The 23,085-nt window shown below is 42.5% G+C and overlaps 1 protein-coding gene and 1 non-coding gene across 2 annotated transcripts in view; one reads left to right on the top strand and one right to left on the bottom strand.

Moving 5' to 3' along the window:
- NCAPH (non-SMC condensin I complex subunit H) overlaps positions 1-23,085 on the bottom strand; it is a 33,397-nt gene that overhangs the window by 3,500 nt on the left and 6,812 nt on the right. The window contains exons 4-14 of the mRNA XM_012811023.2: positions 18,690-18,879; positions 16,596-16,687; positions 15,605-15,810; positions 11,839-11,987; positions 10,849-10,955; positions 9,392-9,514; positions 5,011-5,121; positions 4,272-4,406; positions 3,695-3,811; positions 1,342-1,433; positions 929-1,004 (exon numbers count right to left, since the gene is read on the bottom strand). Coding sequence (XP_012666477.1) covers positions 929-1,004; positions 1,342-1,433; positions 3,695-3,811; positions 4,272-4,406; positions 5,011-5,121; positions 9,392-9,514; positions 10,849-10,955; positions 11,839-11,987; positions 15,605-15,810; positions 16,596-16,687; positions 18,690-18,879 — 1,398 coding nt within the window. The remainder of the gene's footprint in view (positions 1-928; positions 1,005-1,341; positions 1,434-3,694; positions 3,812-4,271; positions 4,407-5,010; positions 5,122-9,391; positions 9,515-10,848; positions 10,956-11,838; positions 11,988-15,604; positions 15,811-16,595; positions 16,688-18,689; positions 18,880-23,085) is intronic.
- On the top strand, positions 17,142-17,244 carry LOC111728303. The gene has a single exon (XR_002775641.1). It is a non-coding gene; the product is annotated as a small nucleolar RNA U13 (small nucleolar RNA).

Below are 23,085 nucleotides of genomic sequence, written 5' to 3'. Positions count from 1 at the left end.
AAAAAAAAAAAAAAATCCTATCTAATGAACCTTTCCAACAACACTTCAGCATTCAAACACTTCAGGGCCTGCGCCTGTTTCCAGGGCTGGGTGCTTATCCCAGAGCAGGCTTACATTCTACTGCAGTGGTACACGCAGCAGCCATAATGCCCTAACCCACAAGCTTTCCTTCCATTGCAAGTACCAAGGTCTGCATTGTGGGCCAGCTGGCTGGAGACCCTAAAGGGCACTAAGTGTCCAGTAGTGCCCAAATGTATGGACTTGTACTGGCTGCCCTCACTGCGGTGACCTATGTAGTCCTACCTAAGTCAAGCTCCTGAGAAGGTGGGTCCCCCTCTCCTCTCTCACTAACCATCCCACAGCTGCACAGCTGTGAGCTACTGTGGCACAGGAGGAGCCTGCCACACTGATCCACCTGGCACCTATGGACTCTCCTTTCTTCTGACAAATAGCTATATTTCCAAGACTTTCTTCACTGCTGTTGGCAGCTCCACTTTTCCTGGCCATTGCCCCCTCATTTTACTACTCTCTCTTCCTTTCATCCTCATTTCTCTTCTCTTTTTTCCTCTCATGTTTCCCATGTATCTTGACTTTGGTAGTGGCAAACTTTAGCCCTTAAAGTCTTTGACACTCAATGAAAAGTAAGCACATTTTATGTTCTCAGATTGAGGATCTAAGTAGTCACAATTGCATCATCTAATAGTTCTTATTTAGGTCCTCTTTACTATTTTCATTGCTAATCAAACCTGGTGACCTTTTTTAAAGTTATTTTTAGGTGCCTGGTTAATCCTTTGGGTTGAAGGTATTGTATAAGTCACTATATTTAAGATATCCTACTGTAGCCCATGGAAGATATAATAAAAAGTTCAAATGAGTTGATACAAATAGGGAACACTCAAATACTGTTATGCTTACCATAATTACCTACCTTTTCATTGGCTAAATGCAGAAGACAGGCAAAAGCCAGAGGTATAGAGAGGTTCTGAGCCATGACAGTGGGCAGGCTGGAAACAAAGGGGCAAAAATTTAGCTAGGTCACTGCAAATTTAAGAACAAAGTTCACTCATCGAGTATGACTAATATATATACAATGACTACATGAATGAAACACAATATTTCAGATATATTTTATAAGCAGGTTTTTCTAGTTTCTTATTTGGAAATAAAAAATCTCATGTTGCACTCCAGCCATCAAGCATAGAAAAGTGCATTATCAATGTGGATAGGAAAAAGAAAAGCTGTAACAAGTATTACATAAAACAGATTGCTCACTGAACTCAGCTGGGATGCAGAGCAGAGGCGGTGAACACCCTCCCTGCCCCCACATCTGCCAGCATGTACCTTTTCTGCAGGTCCTTTGCAAGCTCGCTGAGCATCTTCTTGTCAGCCACCTCCATTGGAGCCCCTTCTTTTCCAGTTCCACTGTGGTTTGCCTAAAAGAATCACATCTATTATCTGTACATTTTGATACTAGAGTCTCACTATGTGGTCCGCAGTAGAGTGCTGCGGCATCACAGCTCATAGCAAACTCTAACTCTTGGGCTTAAGCGATTCTCTTGTCTCAGCCTCCCAAGTAGCTAGGACTACAGGCACCCGCTACAATGCCTGGCTATTTTTTGTTTTAGTTGTTATTGCTGTTTAGCAGGTCTGGGCCAAGTTCGAACCCACCAGCCCCAGCGTATGTGGACGGTGCCATAACCACCTGAGTTACAGGCGCTGAGCCTAGAGCTATTTTACTTTTGAAAGTGCAACAAGAACTTACAAAGCTGTACTACCATAAAAGAAAAGTCTATACCTAAATGAAATGAAAACAATTTCTTAGTTGTTTTATTTAAGGAAAAGGATCTATAAAGGACCCAACACCTCAGCCCTGGATTATGACACTGACATTTACATGTCAATGGCCAGTAGAATCCTGATAAAAGGGATATAACAAAGAGGCTTCCAGGTCCTCCTGGAGAAAACAACAACAATAAAAAGCCAGTAACAAAAAGCCATGACAAGGGCAGTGCCTGTGGCTCAGTGAGTAAGGCGCTGGCCCCATATACCGAGGGTGGCAGGTTCAAACCCGGCCCTAGCTGAACTGCAACAAAAAATAGCTGGGCGTTGTGGTGGGCACCTGTGGTCCCTGCTGCTTGGGAGGCTGAGGCACAAGAATCGCCTAAGCCCAGGCGTTGGAGGTTGCTATAAGCTGTGACGCCACAGCACTCTACCAAGGGTGATAAGGTGAGACTCTGTCTCAAAAAAAAAAAAAACCCATGACAATTTATAGCTTCAACTAGACTATATAGTTAAGCACAAAGTTCATATTTAAAAGTAAACTGGGCTCGGCGCCTATAGCTCAACCAGCTAAGGCGCCAGCCACGTACACCTAAGGTGGCGGGTTCGAATCCCCAGCCCGGACCCGCCAAACAACAATGACGGCTGCAACCAAAAAATAGCCGGGCGTTGTGGCGGGCGCCTGTGGTCCCAGCTACTTGGGAGGCGGAGGCAAGAGACTCACTTGAGCCCAGGAGTTGGAGGTTGCTGTGAGCTGTAACGCCACGGCACTCTGCCCAGGGGGACAGCTTGAGGCTCTGTCTCAAAAAAAATAATAAATAAATAAATAAAAAATAAAAAATAAAAGTAAACTGAAGGAGCCGTGCCTGTGGCTCAGTGGGTAGGGCACTGGCCCCATATACCGAGTGTGGTGGGTTCAAACCCGGCCCCAGCTAAACTGCAACAAAAAAATAGCTGGGCGTCGTGGCAGGTGCCTGTAGTCCCAGCTACTCGGGAGGCTGAGGAAAGATAATCACCTAAGCCCAAGAGCTGGAGGTTGCTGTGAGCTGTGATGCCACAGCAGTCTACTGAGGGCAACAAAGTGAGACTCTGTCTCAAAAAAAAAAAAAAAGGTAAATTGAAGTTTTCCACTTAAACACTTTCACTTGTATCCCACTCTGTTTTAGTTAATGAAACCATACAAATAGGACTGAAACTTTCTCTAATATTCAAGACTACATAGCTTAATTAAGGTCCTCAATAATGTCGTGAGTTTTCACTTTTCAGCCAGCAGAAGTATAAGAGAATAGGTTGAGTTTGCAAAGTTCAGAACGTTCCCTAAGCAAAAGGAGACAGAAAAATGAGGGAAGGATTCTAGCTGAGACTTCATTGAGTTGGATTTAGTTAATCAAGGTCTTACTTTGTTCTAAAGGAGAAAGGCAATCTTACAGTATAATAATTATTTTTCCACTACTTTCCTACTAAGAATACATTCCCCAAATCAGAATTATTAGATGAAAGCATTTAAACATTTCCCGGTACTTAAGATGTTGCTATAATTTTCTTTCCAAAAGGGACATAGGGTCATATATCAGCTTTAATTTCTACCAGCAGTGAATAAGTACTCTATATTTTCTTCAACTCAATACTGGCAAACACTACTTAATTGCTAAAACTGCTGTTGTTTTAAAGCAGTATAAAGAAGAGTATAAAGACTGAATCACATTTATGCCCTAGTTTGCCATTTGTATCATATTTTATGTAATCTGTTTGTGTACTTGGTTTGTTTCGCTCTTAGAGACATGATGTTGTCTTTATATTTTTGAACAAATTTCTCTACATTAGAGCCATAGCCCAAATCAAAGCATCTTCCAGTTGTAGACATCAGCCACCACTCACATCCTGGGCACCTAAACAACCAGCAAGATACCTTTACCTCTGCATCTGCTTCCTTTCTAGAGATTGCTGTCAGCAAACTCCACATGCTCTGCTTCAACTTCTTCATATCCATCTTTTTGGCAGTCTTTGCATAATGAATTTCAATTTTATTCACCTGAAATAGGTATATGATAAATTAAAACTAAGCAGAAGAAAAAGAACATTTGCCATCAATTCACCATAAAAATAAAGGCTAGAGTTTGAATAAAAAAGAAATTCAGTTTCAACCATAGTTAAAGCTCTTTGAATACACTAAAATAGAGTCTCTCATGTCAAATCTAACTTCTTTTTGATCAAGTACAATACACTAAGGCTCACCTGGAATTCCAGTGTAAAAGAGACAAGTGAATCAAATATTAATGAAGGCACCAAGTCTGCCACCTAGTATGAAGTAGATGAATGTTCAATGCATAAATTTAATACAAACTAAATCTGGCTTAGACTTTTCAGAGTCACACAGCTACTTAGCCTCACTGAATTAACATATAAGCCTGTTACTGGTGTGACTCTCATATAGGAGGCAAATTAAATAGATTTCAGGCAAACAAAATTATTCTCAGCTGTTTCATCCTTACCTTCTGAGGCTCAGCTACCAGATTTGACTCCCCATATGTTGTGATGTCTAATCCTTGGACCTCAGGATTGTCATCGTTCTCTTGTGTTGGTCCCACAAATAAGTCATCTGACTCTTCATAATCACTGCCAGCAGCCTGGTCAAAGAATAGCCGTTTAATTTTGATGAAGCTGTTAGAGGTGTTTAAAAACATCCTTGAAATGACTCCATATTGGGCAGCACCTGTGGCTCAAAGAGTAAGGTGCTGGAGGTGGCGGGTTCAAACCCAGCCCCGGCCAAATAAATAAATAAAAATAAAAAAATTTAAAAAAGAAATGACTCCATATTTACAAAGCAAGAACAGACCGTCTGATAGTTCATTAATTGAGTCATGCCAGGATGAATTTCTAGATGCCTCTAGTTATCTTCCTGATTGACACAGACTCTACTGGGGAGGTATCTATTATTAACCTAAGACCCTTTAAGCAGGAGTTAAAAGCAATTTAATAATCATAACTGCCAGTGTCCCCTTTGGCTACTTGCTTCCTATGTGCAGAGTTTGAGGTAAGGCAGGCCAAGGTTGGGGCTATTTCTTCAGCTCTGTTCAGTTCCTTGTACTGAAGTCAGACCGTGCATCCAGAAAACTCCCAGCAGACTTGGAATTTCCTATAGTCTTTTGCCATATAGAAGGGGGAGATGGGAAGCTGGGAACAAAGACTCATCAGCTTAAAAGAGAGGACCGAGCTCTTCTCCCTCTTTACCTGTAGTCCAGGGCAAAAGTTGGAGGTGTCATTAGGGTTGTTGTAATCATAGTCTTCAATTTCTTCATAATGCTCAGTCTCTACCTTCTGGCTCTGGGCCATCTTAAGTAACTAGAATAAAGAAAAAAATAAATGTAGAAAGCAATTTTTAGAAAAGCAGCTACTGGGCTGGATGCAGTGGATCATGGCTGTAATCCTAGCCACTCTAGGAGGCAAGGCAGGAGGATCACCTGAGGTCAGGAGTTTAAGACAAGCCTGAGCAAGAGTGAGACCTTGTCTCTACAATAAATACAATAAGTTAGCTGGGTGTGGCAGGCAACTATAGTCCCAGCTACTCAGGAGGCTGAGGCAGGAGGATAACCTGAGCATAGGGATTTGAGGTGGTAGTGAGAAATGATGGTATCACTGCACTCTAACCCAGGCAACAGCAGAGTCTGCCTTAAAAAAAAAAAAAAAAAAAAGAAAAGAAAATAGAAAATTTAATGAGCATTTAACTACCAAAAATTATAGTGAAAGAAATTTAGAGATAAGAAAAGCAGGTACTGATCCAGGTTGGAAAAAAGAAATCTTAGTTCCTATGCCAAATATTCTCCTAGAATTACACAATTTTACAGTTAAAAGGGCCCTAACAACTATTACCTACATAGCAATAGGTGAAACATCTAGCTGTTTCTCTAATTACATTCATAGGTCATCTTCCTGCTTCCTCCTTCCAGAACCTAGCAAAACAACTCTGCCTCCTCTTTTGGGAATGCCTGTTGAACACTGCCCTTCAAATATTTGTAGGACCTCAGATCAGTGATTTACCTGACATGAGTGTCTTTAAAGTAGAGGAAAATATAGTTGGAGGGGTGTACAATTTCCAAGAATACACTAAATATTTTAATAAAATTCTGTATTATAAAAACTCACCATGTGTTTATAATGCTTCAAAATTAACATTGAACAACAAATATTTACTGAGTTAAGAAATGCCCCATTTTCTTCTACTATTTCCTCACATGACACAACTTCTAAATCCCTCTCCACTTAGAATACTCTCCTCTGGGCACACTTTCAATAGTCCCTAGCCAAATACCCAGTGTTTCATACAGGCATACCTCAGTGACACTGAGAGTATGGCTCTGGACCACCAGAATAAAGCATATATTCCAATAAAGTGTATTGCAAGTATTTTTTGGCTTATACTATGCTGTTGTTTATTAAGTACACAATACAGATCTAAAAAACAATGTACAAATTAAAACCACTTTATTGCTAAAAAAATACCAACAATTATCTTAGCCTTCAGCAAGTCATAATCTTTTTGCTAGTGGAGGGTCTTGCTTGGATCTTGACTAAACAGGGTGGGGTTACTGAAGATTGGGGTGGCTGTGACAATTTCTTGAAATAAGACAACAAAGTTTCCACATTCCTTGACTTTTCCTTTCACAAAAGATTTCTCGGTAGCTTTTAACATTGTTTGATAGCATTTTACCCAGAGAACTTTTCTTTCTTTCTTTTTTTTGAGACAGAGCTTCAAGCTGTCGCCCTGGGTAGAGTACCATGGCATCACAGCTCACAGCAACCTCCAACTCTTGGGCTCAAGCAATTCTCCTAACTCCGCCTCCCAAGTAGCTGGGACTACGGGTGCCCGCCACAACACCCAGCTATTGTTTGGTTGCAGATGTCATTGTTGTTTGGTAGGCCCGGGCTGGATTCAGATATGCAAGCTCAGGTGTATGGGGCTGGAGCCTTAGCTGCTTGAGCCACAGGGGCTGAACCTACCCACAGAACTTTTGAAGTCAATCCTCTCAAACCCTGATACTGCTTTATCAACTAAGTTTACTTAATACTTTAAATCCTTTGTTGTTATTTTAATAATGGTCACAGCATCTTTACCAGAAGTAGATTCCATCTCAAAAAAATACTTTCTTTGCACATTCAGAAAAAGCAACTCCTTGTCTGTTCTTGTTTGATCATGACATTGTAGTAATTCAGTCTCCCTGAAGATGGCTTTACTTCTCATTCTAGTCCTCTTGCTATTTCCTCTATGCCTGCGGTCACTTCTTTCACTGAAATTTTTTTTTTTTTTTTGAGACAGAGCCTCAAGCTGTCCCCCTGGGTAGAGTGCCGTGGCATCACAGCTCATAGCAACCTCCAACTCCTGGGCTCAAGCGAGTCTCCCGCCTCCACCTCCCAGGTAGCTGGGACTACAGGTGCCTACCACAATGCCTGGCTATTTTTAGGTTGTAGTTGTCATTGTCGTTTGGCAGGCCCGGGCTAGATTTGAACCTGCAAGCTCTGGTGTATGCAGGTGGCATCTTAGCCATTTGAGATGAATCAGGAATATTCTTAATAGCCTTTAGAATGGTGAATCCTTTCCACGATGTTTTCAATAGACTCTGCCCACATCCACTTAGAGGCCAATGTGGGATCATTAACTGGCCTAATTTTAACACTGTATCTCAAGAGGGAAAAGGCCTGTTGGTGGAACAGTCAGAGCACAAAATATTAAGTTCATACCCTTATATCAGCACAGGCTGTGGCACTTCATAACAGATATAATACCAAATGTCACTGATCACTATAACAGATATAGGATCACTGAAAATGTTTGAAATATCGTGAGAATTACCAAAATGTGACACAAACATGAAGTGACTTGGAAAAATGGCACATTGTTAGACTTGTTCAACAAAGACTTGCCACAAACATTCAATTTGTAAAAAAACACGGCATGTGTGGCTTGGTGTCTGTAGCTCAGCGGGAGGCTTGAGGCAAGAAAATCACTTAAGCCCAAGAGTTGGAGGTTGCTGTGAGCTGTGACACCACAGTACTCTACCAAGGGCAACATTTTGAGACTGTCTCAAAAAACAAAAACAAAAACCAAGCAAACAAACAAAAACAAACCACGGTATCCGTGAAGTACGGTAAATGAAGCACAATAAAACAAGGTATGTCTGTAGTCATGTTCCCCATGTAGCTCTGCTGGAAGAATAAGGGCTCTCAAGCTCCTGGTGCCTGGCTGCCCTACTACACACAGGAAAATTTATTTTTGTGGATAAGAACAAGCACTAGTTCTTTCCTCGATAAGAAATAATTATGAAAAAAAAAAACAAAAATAAGCAGGCCCTAGAAAGTAATGATCTAATGACTTTCTTCTAGGACCTTCGCATGTGGATATGCAAATTACCATGCAGGCCACATTACTGAAAGGTTCATAAGAGCTGGAAGGAAGAGAGAGTGCCTTGTGGCCACAGACAGCAGCTCATCCTGGGGCTGAGCAAAGGTTGACAGAAGTGTTCTACCACTTGCCTTCATTTGGCCTTCTTCCGCTATTCCACCTCAGGGCCTGTACTCTGACTACCTATACTATGACGACTGCTACTAGAATCTAACCAATATTGACCATAGCTATAGTTTCCACAACTGTTGCAACTTTGCTTCTTTGTGTTTGTAAGGGTATTTCTATTAAGTGGATAATATTGACTAGAAAGAAAAATGTATCTAGGTTGGTTTATAAAAATAGAATGCCAAGTATCAGTGAATTCAGGGAAATATGTACATATCATTAATTTTTTGTGGAAAAAGTGGGCAAAATAAAGAAGAGGAAATTATAAATTGTTCATATGCTTGACACAACAAGAGTACCACAACCAAGAGTGTAAATAAGCAGAGGATCCACAAGAAATGGAACTCAGCATGAAACAATGTCTGGTTACCCTGGCAACATGCACTTGCTACTAGTGCTTAGATATACACAATATTTGGTAACCTTGCAACATGCACCACAAAAGGCCCAAACAAATGAAGTAAAACACAACATAAGGTGCTCTAGAGCACTCTATATAACAGCCTTTGAAGGACCCTTGGAAGATTGTGTAGCAAACCAGGACTTCCTAAAAATGTGACCCCCACATGTTGCTGTGGCTCACTTCTAAACTTGGATCATGAGCAAGGAATTTGTGGACTATATAAACTACCTGATGAGTAAATCCACAAATTCAGTGAGAAAGTGAGAGAATTAAGAAATAACTAAAAAAATTTTAAGCTTTATCAAAGGACTTTACACTTACCCTCAATGCATTCCAACATGGTGTCTAGCATTTTAACCAGGTAAGGTATTTCTGACTCTTTAGTTCGCATCTATCCTATAAGCTTTTCCCTTTAGCTTCCTCTGCCTTACCCATCTGATCTTCTGTATTGCCAGATATATTAGCTTACAAATTCACATGTCTGCCACATATATTAACTAACATATATCCCTCCTCACATGTTTTTCTTTCTTATAGCATACAATACCTAGCAGTCATACATACTACCAGCTACTCAATACCTGGTATGCTGTCAGGAGGACTGGGAACAAGAACTGTTTAAAGGAACCAAAAAACAGACTTACCCTGGTGCCTGGTTTGAGATGAAGCTGGACGAGAGTATCGACAACATAGTGGAAATCTGTAGGAAGAGTGGTGGCTTTCCAATTCTGGTTCTCCAAAGTGGACTTGGCCAGAACAGTAGCAGCCTATTAATTTAAGGAAAAAAAATATATAATATATATATGCATTTTTTAGATATACATACATAAATCTATATATACTTTACATGTATGTGTGTGTGTTTTAGGCATCTTTAACATCAATGGTCAAAACTGGTTTTTTTTTGGCGCAGTTTTTGGGTGGGGCCAGCGTCCTACTCCTTTGAGCCACAGGCACTGTCCTTTTTTTTTTTTGAGACAGAATCTCACTTTGTTGCCCTTGGTAGAGTGCCGTGATGTCATAGCTCACAGTAACCTCAACTTCCTGGGTTCAAGCAATTCTCTTGCCTTAGCCTTCTGAGTAGCTGGGACTACAGGCACCTGCTGCAATGCCCAGCTATTTTTAGAGACAGGGTCTCGGTCTTGCTCAGGCTGGTCTCGAACTCATGAGGTCAAGCAATCCACCAGCCATGGTTTCCTAGAGTGCTAGGATTACGAGTGTGAGCCACAGCGCCCAGCACAAAACATTTTTTTTTTTCTTAAAGGAGTTTGGGTTTGGCTTGTTGCCTATAGCTCAGTGGCTAGGGCACCAGCCACATAGACCGAAGCTGGCAGGTTCAAACCCAGCCTGGGCCTGCCAAACAACAATGACAACTGCAACCAAAAAGTGGCCAGGTGCTGTGGTAGGCGCCTGTGGTCTCAGCCACTTTGGAGGCTGAAGCAAGAAAATCACTTAAGCCCAAGAGTTGGAGGTTGCTGTGAGCTGTGATGCCACAGCACAGGCGACATAGTGAGACTCTGTCTCAAAAAATAAAATAAAATAAAATAAAGGAGTTTGGGTTTGGATCAGAGTTCCACAGTTCTGTGTAAAAAAGTGATTTCTCCTTACTCTAAATTTGATTCTTTCTGCCACTGAGTTTTGGTACTATTTTTCAATGGTGTCTTTAGGGTATGAGGAAGAATGAAACCATCCATTTACTCTAAGAGTTAAATTTATAATACATTTTTTTAAAGTCAGGCCAGGTGCAGTGGCTCAAGCCTATGATCCTGGCACTTAGGGAAACCAAAGCGGAAGATCACTTGAGCCCAGAAGTTGAGATCAGCCTGAGCAACACAGTGAGACCACATCTCTACAAAATATAGAAAAATTATCCAGGTGTGCTGATGCACACACTTATAGTCCCAGCTACTCGGGAGGCTGAGCAGGAGGATCATATGTGCATAGGCATTTGAGGCTGCAGTGAGCTATGATGACACCACTGCACTCAAGTCTGGGTGATAGAGTTAGGCACTGTCTCTTAAAGAAAAAAAACAGGTGAAAGGAAAAAAGAAGTACAAAGAGTAATATAAGAAAGCACAATACTAATAAATCCAGCACAGACCTTTGTTTTCCGAAAACATACATCAAAGTCAATATCATCTTCAAAATCAATTTCAAAATCTTTCTTTGTAGTCTTCTTTTTGTTCTCTGATTGGGAAGGAGCATCTTCTGCAGAAAGGAACATAGATGTCAACATTGTTCACCTTTGTGGTCGAAATTATTTACTTATCTCACAAGATCTATAGATAGCCCTATCAACAAGGTAGCATTTGTGTCTGAGCATCGCAACAGGAGCAGGAACACTAAATCATATACCTCATTTCTGTTCTAAATTTATAATTTTTTATGTTTTTCAAAAACATGCTAATTCCTTCCTTTCAAAGACAGAATGCAAAATATGAAATGCTGGCACAGCCCCTCTGGGTTCTGCAATAACTACTACGTGTCCTCTAAAGCCCATTGGTCATTCCCACCTAGGGCCCTTGTACAAACTCATGCAGATACTAGGGGACAGTATGAGGCTGTAAGGCCAGTTCTCCTGATTCTAGGTACTTACTCTTCCCATCCAGAAGTCTTGATTTTAACTGACCCTTCACCCCAGGTCAGGCCAACTAATTGTCCAACCAGGAGGCTAGCTCATCTGTATGGTTTTTTTTTGGGGGGGGGGGGGACAGAGTTTCACTTTCTTGCCCCCAGTAGAGTGCCATGATGTTACAGCTCACAGCAACCTCAAACTCTTTGGGTTCAAGCGATTCTCTTGCCTCAGCCTCCCAAGTAGCTGGGACTACAGATGCCCACCATAAGACCCAGCTATTTTTTAGAGATGAGGTCTCATTCTTGCTCAGGCTAGTCTTGAACTCCTAAGCTCAAGGGATCCACCTACCTTGGCCTCCCAGAGCGTTAGGATTACAGGCATGAGCCACTAGGTGCTTCTTCAGCTTTTCAGGAGCAGCAACAGAGCCACAACTGGCACATCCCTTCCTTAGCTAACTGCTGACTGGCTAATCATCCACACTATTCTTTCCTTAAAGTTCCATCTAGAAGTACGTACGTTTGCGTCGAGGCCTAAAGCGCCAGTGATCTGGGCCAGCCCACATCGACATAGTCCGGGGACTGAAATAGGAATATTCTCCAGGTTTCATGGAGAGAAGAGGGCACATGGTCCTAATATCTCTGTCTCCAAGAGAAATTATTTCCTCCCTGTAACACACATGAAATTATGTTTGCATGTGTACTCTCTACATATATTCCAATCATGTTATTTACATAAAAGGAGCATATGATGTCACTGAAGACTCTACCTACCCACTTCTCCACAAATGAGCAGCACTATGAAGTGGAAGTCCAATATAAATACTTCACTTTTTTTTTTTTTTTTTTTGAGACTCTACCCTATTGCCCTGGGTAGAGTGCCATGGCATCACAGCTCACAGCAACCTCCAACTTCTGGGCTCAAGTGAGTCTCCTGCCTCTGCCTCCCAAGTAGCTAGGACTACAGGCACCCGCCACAACACCCAGCTATTTTTTAGTTGCAGCCATCATTGTTGTTTGGAGGACCTGGGCTGGATTCGAACTCATCAGCTTAGATGTATGTGGCTGGTACCTTAGCTGCTTGAGCCATAGGCGCCGAGCCTTTACATTTTTGTTGTTTTAAAAAGACCATGTCAAAGAAACTTTTTTTTTTTTTTGAGACATAGTCTTACTTTGTCATCCTCAGTAGAGTGCTATGGTGTCACAGCTCACAGCAACCTCCAACTCTTGAGCTTAAGCCATTCTCTTGCCTCAGTCTCCCAAGTAGCTGGGACTACAGGCACCTGCCACAATGCTCGGCTATTTCTTTCTTTTTTTTCTTTTGAGACGAGGTCACACTCTGGCTCAGGCTGGTCTTGAACTCGTCAGCTCAGGCAATCCACCTGCCTTGGCCTCCCAAGTGCTGGGATTACAGGCATGAGCCACCACACCCAGCCACAAATACTTCATAATTAACAATCTTGTAGTTTTTCTTAAGGGCTTTTGCTTCTCTTAATTTTATAATATAATCATATTTACACAAGTGCTTTGGAAGTTTCAAATTGCTTCAAAAATCCTAGTTTACCCATTTGATAGCTAAGACAACAGAGGTACAGAGAAATTAAGTTTTTATGTAAGACTACAGAGCCAGAAAACTGCCAGGGCTAGGAATTAGACTTGACTCTTTGAATCCCAGCCTCAGTGTGTTTCCACACACAAGACTTCTCCTAAAAGACTCCAATGTGAGAAAGCTGCTGCTCTGCCCTCTAAAGGAAAAGGTAACAAGGACTTCAGAGTGGCTTTATATTAGTATTGAGCCATATATAAATTCTCTTGGCTTGGCACCTGTAGCTCAAGCGGCTAAGGTGCCAGCCACATGCACCACCGCTGGCGGGTTTGAATCCAGCCTGGGCCTGCCAAACAACAATGACAACTATAACCAAAAAATAGCCAGGTGTTGTGGCAGGCGCCTGTAGTCCTAGCTACTTAAGAGGCTGAGGCAAGAGAATCACTTGAGCCCAGGAGTTGGATGTTGCTGTGAGCTGTGACGCCACAGCTCTCTAACCAAGGTGACATCTTGAGGCTCTGTCTCAAAATAAATAAATAAATTCTCTTTTAGAATAAGTAAAAAAACCTTTAAAACGAGGACTTTGCCTTTATCTGCAGAATCTTTAAAAAATAAAAGCAGCAAATGATATTTATATATTTATTGCTACTAAAGCTTAAGGCTTGGTGCCTGTAGTGAGTAGGGCACCAGCCACATACACTGAGGCTGACAGGTTGGAGTCTAGCCTGGACCTGCTAAACAACAATGACAACTGCAACCAAAAATAGCCAGGTGTTGTGGCAGGTGCCTGTAGTCCCAGCTACTTAGGAGGCTGAGGCAAGAGGATCACTTACATTCATGAGTTTAAGGTTGCTATGAGCTGTGATGCCTCAACACTCTACCAAGGATGACATAGTGACACTCTGTCTCAAAAAAAAAACAAAAAACAAAAAAACTTAACTTAAAAAATTGAAATATACTTAAAAAAAAAATCACATTTTGGCTTGGCACCTGTGGCTCTGGCGGCTAGGGCGCCAGCCACATACACTGAGGCTGACAGGTTGGAGTCTAGCCTGGACCTGCTAAACAACAATGACAACTGCAACCAAAAATAGCCAGGTGTTGTGGCAGGTGCCTGTAGTCCCAGCTACTTGGGAGGCAGAGGCGGGAGACTCCCTAGAGCCCAGGAGTTGGAGGTTGCTGTGAGCTGTGATGTCATGGCACTTTGCCCAGGGCGACAGCTTGAGGTTCTGGCTCAAAAAAAAATCACATATCTAGTCTGTAAGTCCTAGTGTTATAACAGAACTTGATATCTGGCCTCTGTCACTAACAAATGTACTACATTATGAACTCCATAAGATGGTTTCAACAGCATCCCCACTCAATTCCCATGGCTATTCTTTTGTTATAATTTTGGCAGTTAGGCTGGGACTTTATAGGCAAAGGTATGAAGAGCTTGGCTCCCATTCCCAAGAGTCTGTCTACACGGTCTGAACAGAAGGTCTGTAGGTTTCCTGAATGCCATTCGTTCAATAATTATTTCAACACACAATGCTGTGTGGCAGGCACCCTATCACTTCTGGCTACTAAATGGCTAAACTAACCCACAGTTGATCCATTCTGAAGGCCTGCCCCCTCCATCAAACTTCTACCATCCTCTCCAGGGGACTCTTTATTTCTTTTGTTCCTACCCCCTCAATATCACAGAGCTTCTCCTTCATTTCAGCCCTGTTTCAGTCTAGCAAGTTAAAGGTCTCCTCTGGCTGGGCTCCTAGCATGTCAGCCAGCATGCAGAATGCTTCATTCTCACGTAAACATAGTAGGCTGTGCTCTGGGCCCTCACCTCTGACTAGGTCTTTAAACACAGTGAGCACACTATAAAAGCACACATATATCACAGAAGGGTCAGCTAGAAAACACTTGGCCCCCTTTGGCAGATGAGTCTTAGTGTATGTGCACAGAGAGCTCCACTCTTACATTGCACACAGTTGTCAAAGTGCTGCCATTTAGGAACCAATAACATGGGGTATCCCACGTAATACTGGTATTTACCATTCAGTATTCTTCCCACTCTACCTTGAACTCAAGGCCCTTGAAGACCTTTCAGTAAAGAACAGTGGTTTTCAATCCTGGACACATGATGCAATCACCTGGCCTCTTCTACCCCTGATACTCTCAGGGGGTCTGCACTAAAGCCTGCCATCCAAAGCTCACTGCAGGCAGTCCTCAGGTTACAAATGAGATAGGTTAGTTTTCCTTGCTTTGATATTCTCCAGTCTGCCTATCTAGTAACCCAACACTGCCTAGTCCCCCTCTTTGCTTATGCTTCAGGTCACTTTTTTCTATAAGCAAAACATAAGCCTCTATCTGTCTATATATGTAATTGACATGCAGTGATATCACCAAAAGCCAGACTACACACAGAATGTAGAAAGGGAGCATGCTCTGCTACCAAAATGCATGTGGTAACAATAGGCCCCACTAAAGTAGCTGCTAGATCCCAGGTACTTTGGTCTAGCACTTTACAGTTCTTTCATCCTTATAAACTCCTGTAGTGTCAGTTTTATAACCAAAGTGACAAGCCAACATCCGATGCCAAGTGTGATTCCTGTGATGCAAAAGGGCTTAGCTGAAGTGTACAATAAAGCACACCAACCCAGCCAATCAGAGATGAAACTATATCACCCCCAGCAGGAAAACTGTTAAAAATGGATTTAAAAAACTCCTATGGAAACATTTTCTGTGACCCTGAGAGCCTTACTGGGAGCTTTGAACCTGGCAGGGCTCCTTCCAGCTCCTGAACTCCTCATGATCCCCAGCTTCAGGGTGGTCAGCTTCATCATTGGCATCAAAGTCATCCTCCAGGGGGCCCTCAGGCAAGTCCTCACAGTCACTCTCCTCAATCTCGGCATTGATGTCAAATACCTGGTCATTCTTCTTAAACTTGTCCACTAGGGCTGACACAGACTAGAGGGACAAAAGAGGGTTCTTTCGTTCTGTTTCCTATAACACCTCAGTTCACCATTGGAGGGGCAGCCTTCTCACCCTTAAAAACCAGTTTCCAGCACTCTCCTTCCTCCATACCACCCTTCCCCTCCCCCTGCCCGCTGGAGCCAGAGTTCTCATGATAGTGCTAAGGAAGTTTATATTGTGCAGCACAGGATGAAGCTGTATTGTTGTCAGGTACATTTTGTAAAACATGAAACAGGAATCTTCATCCATTAACTACATGTTTAAAGAAAACAGTTTTCCATGGAGACCATTTATTTTTGAAGTTGTAGTAAGCAGGCTAAAGGGGCCTATGCTAAAAATACACAGAGGAAAGCTCTACACGTGACAATTCTCAGGAAACTCAGTGCCAAGGGACTCAACTCCAAAGAGCAGGAAATTCCTCAAGCTTGATAGCAGCCTAAGAAATCAGAGGCTTCTGAGATAATCACATTCAAGAGTAAATCTAACAAGAAAAGTTCACCCATTAATGGCAGGGCCATCTCACCCTAGAGAAGCAGAAGAGAGAACTCATTTAGCTATGTAGCAGTCCTGCTGGGGGTCACAATCCCTCCCACTCTCCACCCCAGGTTTTTATCCCTACAAAAGTGCCAAAGGAAATATTTTCTGTACTCCTGGCTAAATAAAAATGATGCCACTGTTTTGGTTCCCATTGGGCAGAACTAATCTTGGGCCATCTAACTGAAACCACAAGCCACTGGAGAAGTGCCCAGAGCCCTTATAAGTCCAGAAGTTGACCATACCTCATTATGTGTTTCACTGTCCCACTTAGTAAACTGGAATCCAGCCAGGGAAGGGCAGATCTGGCGATCTTCTGCACACTGCTGCAAGGGCCCTGGAGAGGACAGCAAGAATTCAAAGAGAGATTGGAGATAGGTCAAATATGTTCCTCATTCCTTATAAAACAACATCAATGGGCACAATAGAGAAGAGAGGCAAACAGTCACCTCACTGTTCTCCAGTAGAGGCTCTAGTATGGCTGCCAGCCAACATCTGTGTGTTAAATTCTCCAGGGAGAGGAACAGGCAACATCCACACTGGGGTTAGTCTAAAGCATTGTCAATCCACAAATGAGTAAAATAATAGGGAGAGAAACCTGAACACGACAGTTGATTTGTGAAATGAACTCTGTGCTCTATGCTATAATTGGGAAATCAAAATCCCTTCCTTTTAAAGGTACACTAAATAGATCTTTTTTTTTTGAGACAAGAGTCCCACTCTTTGTCACCCTTGGTAGAGGGCCATAGTGTCATAGCAGGGGTGAGCCACTGCCTTTGCCCTTTAAGTAGATCTTTTTGAAGTTTATAAGCCTGATGACTGGTTTCCAAGCATTTTTGTCAGTTGTGCCTCCCTTAAATCTTGTTATAATGTTGGCACATTACGGATCTGATGTGAAAAAAAAATACACTAAGTATATAAGCATATAATGGTACTTATTTTTAGTCCCAAAATAAACTAACTAGAGCTTACTTTTCGGAGGACTAGAGCCCCCACTGAGAGTATAAACTTGGAAAATAAAATGTTAGCACAAAACAGTTGTGCTAAGCAAAATTTAGGCAAGAATATAATGGATAAGAATGGGTCCCTTCACACTTATATAGCCCTAGAGGGGGAGAATCAATTTCATTCAACACATAAAAATGATTACACACAAGTATAACTATTGCACTGCATGTACCCAGCCTTCACCTGCCTGTACCTTGTCACAACATCCTGAGATGATCTTCCAATAGAGGGTGAAGAGGTAGGATGGGAAGGATGTTAAAATCTTTGCCAAGCCAGTATAGGGGACTGATAATAGGCCAAGTCAGTTCATAGACTGCCAGAGAGGAGTCTCAAAACAATTCACAAAGCCCTCTTCTTTTTACAACCCCTAGATTGGGTAACAAAGAAGAATAAGGCCTCTATGGCTAGATAAAGGTCCCCTTCCCAAGTCCAAACTCTGACACTCCAGGATGAGCCCTGACAGTGAGAGCTGACTGCAAACAGCAGGCACCTAAAGTATATGGCACATATAGATCAAGAGGCAATGGTTTATAGGTATTTTTTTTTTTAAAGACAAGAGTCTCACTTTTGTCACCCTTGGTAAGAGTATCATGGTATCATAGCTCACAACCACTTTAAATTCTTGGGCTCAAGCAATTCTCTTGCCTCAGCCTCCTGAATAGCTGGTACCACAGGCACCAGCCAAAACGCCTAGTTATTTTTAGAGACAGGGTCTCGATCTTGCTCAGTCTAGTCTCAACCTCATGAGCTCAAACAATCCACCTGCCTCAGCCTCCCAGAGTGCTACCACGACAGGCATTTGGTTTACTGTTTTAAACTCCATGCTGTAGAGAAGAGAAAAGTTAGTGGATTGCTAGGCACTCCTAAAAGGATACCCAATTTGGTATTCCAAAGGAAACTTCTGAGTAATTTAAGCAACATTTAAGAGTAAGATGGTTTTATTACATGCCATGGTTTTACACAGAAACTTCTCCAATGCCTAAATGCTCTGGTGAAAGGCATTATTTGGGTACTTACTTTTTATTTATTTAGATATTTTTTGGAGAAAGGGTCTTGCTCTGTTGCCAGGGCTACGGTGCAGTATCATCATCATAGCTAACTACCAACTCAAACTCCTGAGCTCAAGCACCCCTCCTGCCTCGTTCTCCCAAGGAGCTGGGACTACAGGTGTACAGTGGCACTAGGCTAATTTTTTTTATTTTTTGGTAGAGAGAGAGTCTCACTAATGCCGAAGCCAGCCTCAAATTCCTGGGGTCAAGCAATTCCCTTGCCTTAGCCTCCCAAAGTGCTAGGATCATGGTCATGAGCCACCAAGCCCAGCCTCTACTTACCTTTTAAATCTGTCATTTCTACCCAGCCTAAATCTGGCAACTCAAGAGGTTCTCCAGTGGGGAGAGTCTTGACATCAGAAGGAAAAAGCAGCTCACTTCTATAGTCATGGCAGTGGATGGTAGAGAGAAATACCCCTGCTGTGCTACATTCATCAAATGAAGCTGCAGTCTTCTGAAACATAGGATCGATCTGAATACAAAGAGAGAAGGAACCAAGGAATTATAATATAGCCAAAGGAAACATAAACTCTCATGTGTTGGACCCTGCTCATTCTCTGATATATATACTGGACTGAGGTGTCTCTGCACATAAGCAATAGTGGGGAGGGGCTTTCTATTTGATCAGAAAAAAATCCCAGTTCAAAAAAAAAAAACTGTATGTGGTCAGCTGCATAAATGTATACTGTTCAAGAAGACAGTATGTGTTAACAAGCATACACTGTGTCTTATCTCTTTGTCTATAGTACATCTGGCCATGAATCTTTCTGCTGGTCTCCATTCACAAGTCACTGTTTTATTTGTTGTTGTTTGTTTTGTTTTGTTTGAGACAGAGTCTCAAGCTTTCACGCTGGGTCAAGTGCCGTGGTGTCATAGCTCACAGTAACCTCCAACTCTTGGACTCAAGCAATCCTCTTGCCTCAGTTTTTTCTATTTTTAGTAGAGATGGGGTCTCACTGTTGCTAGGGCTGGTCTCAAACCTGTGAGGTTAGGCAATCCACCTGCCTCGGTCTCCCAGAGTGCTGGGATTACAGGCATGAGCCACAGCAACAAGTCACTGTTTTTACATGGCTATCTCTAAAATGCCAGTGACAAAAAATGCTATCACAACAAATTCCTGGCTTAAAAAGGCTGCGTGATGGAGCTAGTAACAAGGTTCTATTGTTCCTCTGAATAAAAATATTCCCTAGGATTTAGACAAACACACCCAAGCCAGGCAAAGGACAGGCATAGTCAATAGGGCTAGGTCATTGGGTAAAACCTAATAGAGGTTGTAAGAAGATCCCTAAGACTGGGGCAGGAGCAGGGGTGGCACAGCCATATGACACCATGCCCAAAGGCAGAACAGAGATAGGCCAAGGCATATGCATATGTGGCAAGAGGGTAAAAGCCACAGATGATCCTGAGACATGAGATATAATTGGATACTGGGTTCACAGGTCTTCCTGATGTCACAGAATGTAGCTACTACATGGAGAGAGAGGAGCTTGAATATGACAACAACACAGATGTGTCTCTCTGGCTCTTCACTGGCCCCCTTAGCTCTGAGCCTAATCTCATCACTGAGATTTGGCTCCTGGTTTCCCCATAAGTCCATTTTACCATTCTTAGTCCAGAGTAGCATATCCATCATCCCCAAGTTCTCTTAGCTTCTTAGCCTTCCACACAGGCAGCCACACAGCCTGGTGGGTTTTCCTCCCAGTGCATCTCTCATCCTGTGCCACCAATACAACCCTTATCTCTGGTCCCTCCTAATTCCTATTCTAAAAATGCCAGTGTTACTCCCATTCCCTTTTTCAAAAGGTAACCAGAGAAATGATTTCCCACCTGGAGTCCCATACCTCTAGAGGTCTTGTCTATAGGTAGTTAGTGAAACTATACTCAATATTTCAGAGTCAATATAAAAACTGTGCAATGACCCACACAAAAGCTAAAAATACAAGCATAACTTTCCTTGCTTGTGCCTGGAATTATATCATGCCAGCCTAAGAATGGTGATTCTTTCACGTAAATTAGTAAATGAGTAATTCAGAGGGGAAATGAGTTATTGATGGCTGTACAATTTGGGTAAATGAAACCTTTTGAAACAAGAGTCTCCAGCAAATCACAGTAAAGGGTGGCCTTGATCAATAACAGGTAGATAACAGACTATGCTAAAGCTGAGGTCATTTTAGGTGATTACTTAGAAGTAAATCTTCAGTTCTAGTCAAACTTATATATTCTCCTGTTCCCTAAAGAACCAAATGATCCATGGCCTTTGATATTGCTACTTAGAACCCTCTCCCTGACAACGAGGGAGGGTGGGCCTTCCTTGAAGGCCCAGTTCAAATCTTGCCTCTTCCACAAAGTCTGACCCCTACGTAGCCATTTTGGTCTCCTACAGTAGGAGGACCTTCCTTACATTGTATCAATTTGTGTTCTCCTGGTGTAAGGAACTGGAGCACAATAAAGTTCCCATCTCTCATAACAGCAAGCATTTTGTACATAATACACAATTGTGTCCAAAAGGATCATTTCATATGCATATAAACAAGTGCTTGCAAGTGGTCGAGACACACCACACAATATTTGCTTTCTGATCTCCAAGAAGACAAGAGTTTGATAAACAGACCTTCAAATTCTAAGTTTGTGACAATCTCTCCCTCCTTTTATCTTCCATACTCTTGACTATTATAAGTTTACAAGCAGATTATAGAGCAAAAAAAGCTTTTCAAGACTGAGGTATTTAGCATTTCTTCATGACGTTACTGACTTCTCTTTGCATAAAGAAACCATAGCCCAACAACTGCAGGCTTAGCGGAAGCAGCACTGCATGCTTGCTCTTGTTTTCTCTTTATGACCATGGGAAAAACTAGCAAAGGATTCTGTTTTCCTCAGTCCCAGAACTGGCTCTACCTGGTAAGAAAGATGATGACTGGAAAACAGAATTTCCAATGTCCTATATCGAATAATCCCTGATTTTGCTATGGACCAAAAGCAAAAGCAAGGATGACAATGAAAAATAGGCTGAAAGGCACTAATTGAGTTGCAGGGCTCTCCTAAGGACATGCTTCCCCGGCAGGCCTCTAAGGTGGCTGCAAAGCCTTCAAAGCACTACCGGTGATAAAATTCGGGTATCCGTCACCTCCATGCTAAAATATGATCCCTAATGTGGCGTAAGGGGAGGCATTTATATCATGGGGAGCAGATCCCCCCAAATTTCTCTCTGGAGAACTGGTTATTAAACAGAGCTTGGTGCCCCCTCCCCTTTCTCATTCCCTCTCTTACTTCTCACCATGTGATTTCTACACACCAGTTTATCTCTGCCTTCAGCCATGACTGGAAGCTTCCTGAAGCCTTCAACAGAAGCAGATGCTAACACTATGCTTCTTGTAGGCTACAGAACCATGAGCCAAATAAACCTCCTTTCTCTATAAACTACCCAGCCTCAGGTACTCCTTCATAACAATGCAAATGGACTAAGACATCCAGCTAGGTGAGGTGAACCGTGAGCTAGGTGATCTCCTCACTGCAGCTTCCAACTACCCTCCCTACCAATTCCTAACCCCATCCCAGTCTTTGCCACCCATGTCCACATATGCTGTAGTCAGCTTCCAGTCCCAGGCCAGTCCACAACCTGAGCCCTTCTTGGAAGATCTTATTATTAGCTCCTGGCTCATTATTGTTCTCAGGCTTCACTCCCAGTCTGGTTCTTAGTGATTTCTGGCCTCTAAGTTACTTGCTATCCTCTTCTTCAGTGGTCTTGTCCTTCATCCTAAGCAGCCCAGGATTCTGAGAGGTCTTACTAAGACCCCACACCTCTCCACCCTTTATTCCCTTGCCTGGTCTCTGAGTTGAATCCCTAACCATGACTGCAACCTCTCCATATGCTCAATTCCAAATGCCCTTCTCTGCCAATCCCCTCCTACCTTTCTAGCTTCCACCTTCTTGTCCTCAACACCAAGTCTTTGACCCCAACAGGCCTTACAAAATACTGATCATATTACTTTCAACCAATCCTCATTTCCCTCTCTTCCATCTAAAATTTCATAAGCAATGACTATAACCATTTCCTTACACATGTTCTCAACTATGGTGCTCTCTTTTACGTCTGTCCATTCACTCAGCTCAGCACAATTCCTTGTTAAATCCAACTTTTTATGTATTATGTACTCGCATCCACACAGTTAACCATGGCTGGAGAAGTCCCAGATATGCAGACTGATATGCAGACTGATCTTTCTTTAAATCCATCTCCACCATCTCAAGTAGACCCTGAGTTGTCTGGCAATCAAACCATTATCTCCCTAGTTCTTCACTTGCCCACCCTCCTATATGACTCTTTCCCAGCTTTTTCCTTTCCTCACATTTCCAACACTTTCCTCCTCCATACTGTCAGTCAATGACATGGCTTCCCATTTCACTGGGTGATGTGAGAGGGAGATACCACCAGAAGACAGTATCCAGAAGGCTCCCTCATGCATGTACTCAAATCCCACTCTCAAGAAATAGCCCCCACTTATGCTCTTCATTCCTTTCCCTTTTCACCTACTGAAGGAATCCACTTCATCCTAGCAATTCTTCGTTTCATCATCAGTAATTACTTTTCCACTAAACTGGTGCCATTAACAAAACATTCTGTTGGCTCGGCGCCTATAGCTCAACCGGCTAAGGCGCCAGCCACGTACACCTAAGGTGG

This window comes from Otolemur garnettii, unplaced genomic scaffold, assembly GCF_000181295.1.
Source record: "Otolemur garnettii isolate 467f Iridium unplaced genomic scaffold, OtoGar3 scaffold00148, whole genome shotgun sequence".
NCBI classification, from domain to species: Eukaryota; Metazoa; Chordata; class Mammalia; order Primates; family Galagidae; genus Otolemur; species Otolemur garnettii.
The sequence above is the reverse complement of the archived record's forward strand: the minus strand, read 5'-3'. Positions and strand labels throughout refer to the sequence as shown.